General features: G+C 39.5%; 1 protein-coding gene across 1 annotated transcript in view; it reads left to right on the forward strand.

The window, feature by feature from the left end:
- The window catches only part of LOC133483883 (copine-5-like), a 34181-nt gene extending 29819 nt beyond the window's left edge, over window positions 1-4362 (forward strand). The window contains exons 5-6 of the mRNA XM_061785721.1: window positions 1341-1380; window positions 4282-4362. Coding sequence (XP_061641705.1) covers window positions 1341-1380; window positions 4282-4362 — 121 coding nt within the window. The remainder of the gene's footprint in view (window positions 1-1340; window positions 1381-4281) is intronic.
- The last annotated feature ends 1638 nt before the right edge of the window (window positions 4363-6000 follow it).

A 6000-nucleotide genomic window follows, 5' to 3' on the forward strand; every position in this document is an offset into this window, starting at 1 on the left:
GCATCCAGTCTTCCTCTTTCTATGCCTCACTGATAATTTTTCCTGTCAATCCCTTTCTGAAACAAGTTGTATTTTTGGCCTCATAGCTCTTGGGAGGCTGTAGTGTGAATCATCCAATAAAATGGTTACATTCATCCATGGTGGCCAGAGGCTGTAAACGTGATGAAAACATGCATGCTGCCCAATTGTGCTTGATTAATGTGTAGGTGAACATAATAATTAGTAAATCACATATGCACCATTTCACTCGCTTCCATTGCTTTTTACTCACCGGTATATGCAAATTAGATCAGCACATCACTCATGATTATGGATGAAGAAAAAGGGTCTGACTGAACCCAAATCACGTTGCCCACTGATGATAACACCTGGAAAGTGGCTGAGGCCGTGTTTTGCATTAATATTTTCCAATAGTGTATTTCTGTTTTTATTCTGAATGCTATCTAATTTGATCTGCATTTCCATCCATCGATCCATTTTCTGTACCGCTTATCCTCACTAGGGTCGCGGGCGTGCTGGAGCATATCCCAGCGATCTTCGGGCGAGAGGCGGGGTACACCGCCATTGTTGTCGCCAGCCAATCGCAGGGCACATAAAAACAAATAACCATTCACACCCACATTCATACCTACAGGCAATTAAGAGTCTTCAATCACTGAGGCAGATGTGCTAACCAGTCGGCGACCGTGCCGCCCAATTTGCATTTCTAGTATCTAATTTTTACCCATGACAGTAAATCGACACAACAATGATTCAATGTGTGATCAAGGTACAGTACATTCAATATAAATTTGATAGATTAGTTGGTCATTGGTTAGAGATTGGTCAGCCACTGATTTGTTACCATTTAAAAGCAATTCTCCCTAGAGGAATTAGAAATAAACCATGGTCAAACAGTCTCTCGGCATCATAAAATCATTATTTACTGTTCAAACATTTTTTTTAAAGTGAAATCTTAATATTCCTACTTTTCCTCCAAAAATAAACAAATATGTGACAAATATGCAGAGGGATGTCACATTTCTGCTAAGAAAAAACAGAAGGAAGAATCATCTTTATTGGCATTAATTCACAACTTTACTTGCATGTTAATGGAATTTGTCTTCTGCCTTTAACCCATCACAGTAATGAACATGCAAAGCACACAATGAAGCAGAGAGCGACTGATGCATTGTCATCGTAATTTTCCCATCTCTCTACCATCACTGGTCCCCTTCTGTGGTGGCGTAACCAAAGAATGTCACAATAAAGCCAAAGGAAAAGCAAAACATTCTTGTGGAGTTAATTATTACAATTGTGTAATGTAGAAATGGCCATTTTGCCTTTGGGTTTCATTTCAGGTATGATGTTGACTCCAAAAGTCCAGACTTGTCCAAACATGTGAGTGCACATTGTACTATATTATATTTACGTTCTACTTGACACCACAGATAAGTGCCGACCAGTTTTGGCTAAATTCTAAACTGTTAATTGTTAACCTGATGCATGAATAAACTAGTGCATGTTGGTTAAAATGTGAATTTGAGCTAAGAAGCCTCTTTATCTGTGGTGTTTCCAATTAGAAGCTGTCTATTGCCTGCTGCTACTTGATGGAATAAAGCAAACCCTTTCTAGTGCTTGGTCCGTTAAAATATCCGAATGCAAAATGTTCGTTTTCTTGTCTTCATCTTGTAAACAGTTGTATAAGCATATAGCATTTTGAATGGAATTCATTTTTCTGTTCATAGTGAGTCAGAAGGACATTTCAACAACTTCTCATTCAACCATGTACAGTAGAAGGGCTTCAATAGACCCCGTTCACAGTGACTTCAGACCACTTCATTTTGATTACTTCCGATAGGTGTACTTGCTAATGTCATACATGGAGTAGGAAAACACACCGTCTGAGTGGTGAGCAATCCGAACGGTTTTCCAACCAGGCCTAGGGCTTTTTTGCCCCATTAATGGTTTGCTTAAAGAATCAGATGCTAATCTGAATATTCAGATCCAAGTACCATGAAAAACTGGTTTACTTTTGTGTCTGAAATATTTAACCAAATGAGCCAAGGCTAGCCAATCTCTTATCATGGAACTCAGTGAATACTTCACACAATACTTCATCGCAAACACTCAAAAGTTTTCTTTATGGTTGCAGAATATTAAAATCTCATAAAAGGACTCGCAGTTTTCACTTACTACAATAGTGAATATGTCAATTTCAGGTGGCAAACGTGAAATCAGTCCAGGAAGAAACCATATGGGAGTGATGTGACGTCACAGTGAAAGTGTCTATTAGGCAATGCTTTTCACCATTTGTTTCTCCTTTACCCAAAACTCTCAAGCTCGTGATTAATGATTAATTACTGTGTTTGCTATTTCTTTTGTAAATTTTTTTTACACAACTGGAAACTATGGTGACTCAAAGCATTGAGAATATTTGTTTCTTTTGAAATCATCATCTGATGATTATTGGATGGATTTGGATTAACAGGGTTTGCATTTTTTCCCCATCATTAGCATTGACTTTTTGGAATATTATGGCTCAGCATGTTGTCTTTCCATTCTTACATCATCACCTTGAGCATCTTTCAGAGCACTTCATTCTGGTAAAGTGTCATGTTATATGGTATATGATGGGCCTATTTTGTTGTTATTGTTGTTGTCACTGTTGTTATTGTTGTTGCTGCTGCTGGCCAACCTTTCTGGAAGCCTGCAGAACTCAACGTAGGTGCTAGCATCGCTTTCACATCTGTCACTGCATGGCTGCTGTCTCTCATTGGCTCAAGAGGAAGGGCAGTGTCTGAACGGCACTCCAGCCTATCTGTGCAACCTTTCAACACGCTCGTGGTCTTGAAGGGTTCCACGATGGCTGCATGATAAAAGAACTAGATTCAGTCATGACACAGTTTGTGTTTGCTCACACTTGGGTTGACAAGCCTTTTCACTGCATCACAACACACCAAAGAAGCCTGATGCTGTTGCTCTTTCCCAAAGCACCATAAGGAACTCCTTGGTCTGGATTGTTCAATACCTTTTCTCCTTTTTCCGATAAACAAAACAAAACAAAGTGTTGAGATGGACAGTACTGCGCAAAATTCGCAAGCCACCACTAGTTTAATTTTTAATGGCCTTTTTATAGCGTTCCTCTTGGCAGAATTTTGTGGAGTGAGGAACTGAATAAAAAGACGGATGCAATGGTTTTTTCCCCAGTGTTTGAGTCAATATATCATTAACAAACCTGTCCACAATCCCCAGAGTCACATATGGTACTGCTAGTATGTTGATGATCCTCCATGAAGCAGGAAGTAGCATGCTAACTCATGAACAGATGGTCAAAACCCCCACAAATTGAAGACTGACAGTTTTTGTTCTTGGTGGAGCTCTGCCTTCTGCCAAGTGCTGTAAACTTCAATTTAAAATTGGTATCGAATAAGAGCCGTAACAGTAGATCCGGCATTTGTCTGCACAGCATCGTCCAATCAGATAATTATGTGATGTGTATGTGATGACATCAGTGCCATCTTATTGGTGGGGCATATTAAATACTAAATATTAATTTCCTACGCAGGAAAAGTGAGTGTCAGATGTTAAACTTCACACCTGATCGCAACATTGAGAAACACCCTTCTACACACGCATTGTTGCGCCTTTGTGATGGCTATGACTGGTACTACCTTGTAATGCAGAAAATCCAGAGTTTGCCTCGACATTCGGCGTCTGTATTGTTTTTACAGACCAGCAACATTGGAAAAAAATATATCTTTTAAACGCAACGTGAAAGGGATGCCCTTTTATATGGTCATTACAGCATTGTGAAAAAGACAACTGTAATGTGTGCACAGTACTGTAGAGTATGTACCGCTAGCTACGTGGTCATGAATCATCTTCCTTGTCATTAGCACTATGTGTTCAATCTCATCTGTTGTGTTATCTGTTATAGTTCACAGCTTACTGTGCGACACACCTCCAGTTTGTACCTAAAAAAAGATGCCAAGACAGCAAATCTGCTGTTGAAATAATCAAAACACTCAAAAACAAGCTTCATCCATATGGCCAAGAATACAAATACACTGCCCAAGTATTGAACTGGCTTGAATTTAATGCGCTAAAAAAGATTGATTTGATTTGATCTGAAATTTAACTTTTGCAGGCGTGTCCACAGTAGAAAGAAGACAGCAGGAATATTCCTGCTGGTCTGACCTCACTTTTAAACAGTTCTTTCGTTGTTGTTGTTGTTGTTGCTGAACTCCACAATGCCAACCTGCTTCATTTCCTCCCTCCTTTCCTTTCCTGCATTCTCAGGACTTTTTGGGTCAGATGTTCTGTACTCTCGGGGAGATTGTTGGATCACCAGCCAGTCGACTGGAAAAACCTCTTGGGTGAGTGATCCTATTCAGATAATTTAACCCATTTATCAGAAAACATAATGTAACTCTATACAGAGATACAACAAAAGAGAATTTATTCAGTATGGGTCGAACATGCTGGATACACTGAATGCAGTGTGTAATTATAAGAGTAATACTAATTATAATTATAATCACATTCTGCTGTATATTTGTGTTGCACACCACACAGATAACCAGCACACACACATGCAGGCATGCAAGGAGAGACGTCAGAGAGAATTAATAGCCCAAACAGTTCTGCACCTCTTGAGCTAGTGGGGTGAGATCAATAACTTGCTTAAGGGCACCTCAAGAGTAGTCAGGAATAAGACAAGCATCTCTTCAACAACGAGTTGCTGGTTCCAAAGCCCAAGTGCTGGTTGGGCTACTGTACTTTTCACCCAAAAGGAAAGTTTATGGCAGTGCCACCTGATAACGGTTGGGAGTCCACCGCAATGTCACTTAAATTCAGAGCCTACACTCTTGCCATAGAGCGCTTACAAGCAACCATACTTCAAATAGTCTGGGCAAAAGAAGTTAGTGGGTAAAAAAAAAACAAAAAACAAGATTCTACAGAGAATGAAAGTAAAAAGACAAGACATGACCACATCATCAAAAGATGTTGTCTATATATATATATATATATATATATATATTTAAGGGCTACACTTGGGGAAAATAAATCACCTAAATAAGGGTTTAAAGTCTTTAGCTTGCGCTTTTATACTGGTTGAATGATTGTGTTAAATGAATATCCTGCTCTCTGTTGTTACATTCATGATAAGTTCAACCTAAAAGCTAATTGGAATTGAATACGGTATCTAATTTGACAAAAACGTATGTTGCAAAGAAAACAACATTGTGTGTGTATCTACAAAGCTGCGCTGCACGGAGACACAAACGGTGACAACCGAAGAGGGCTTACTTGGCAGCGAGGACGGGAATCATTTTTGCAATTTTTATATCAAGAATCACTGATTTGTCAACGTTTATGGCTTGGCTTGTTTTGAAAGGGATTTAGTTTTCATTTGTGCCAAATAGTATATTTTAGGACAAGCTGCAGCTAAGTGATAACTTGAGTACTTGCTACATGTTTTTTTTAATGGCTGTCTTGAATAATTGTTAGAAAGAATAAAAAATATTGCTTCATTGGGTTGAAAACCTGTGCTATTTCAACTCTGTATGGCAATTTGTGCTGCCCAAAAGGCACATTTGATTGAAATGACTAGTCAGGTATTATAAGTTATCATAGAGTGGATGATTGGATCCGCTACTGCATAAAACCTGACACCCCCAAAATGAACTGATTTAATGCATACTGGAAGCTCTAAGGTCAAACAATCCATTTCAGGATGCTGGTAAACCTCCTTGTTCTGATTTAGAACCCATTTTTCCCATAGGAAACACAATGTTTGAGCCATGAAAATATATCCCCTTACAGCCTCCGGTGGCTGAAATACATACAGTACATCCCACCGGGTCGTCGCAGGGCTTTCCCAGGGTGAGACGATGAGGCGCTCTAACGCGGCCACACCAGCGCGAAGCCCCTGTCCACACACTAGCTGTCAAGTCCATCCACCAATCCAATATCTGAGCCGCTTAAGGGTCACTGGAGCCTATCCCAGCTATCATC

The sequence above is a fragment of the Phyllopteryx taeniolatus genome, chromosome 9 (genome assembly GCF_024500385.1).
Source record: "Phyllopteryx taeniolatus isolate TA_2022b chromosome 9, UOR_Ptae_1.2, whole genome shotgun sequence".
NCBI lineage: Eukaryota > Metazoa > Chordata > Actinopteri > Syngnathiformes > Syngnathidae > Phyllopteryx > Phyllopteryx taeniolatus.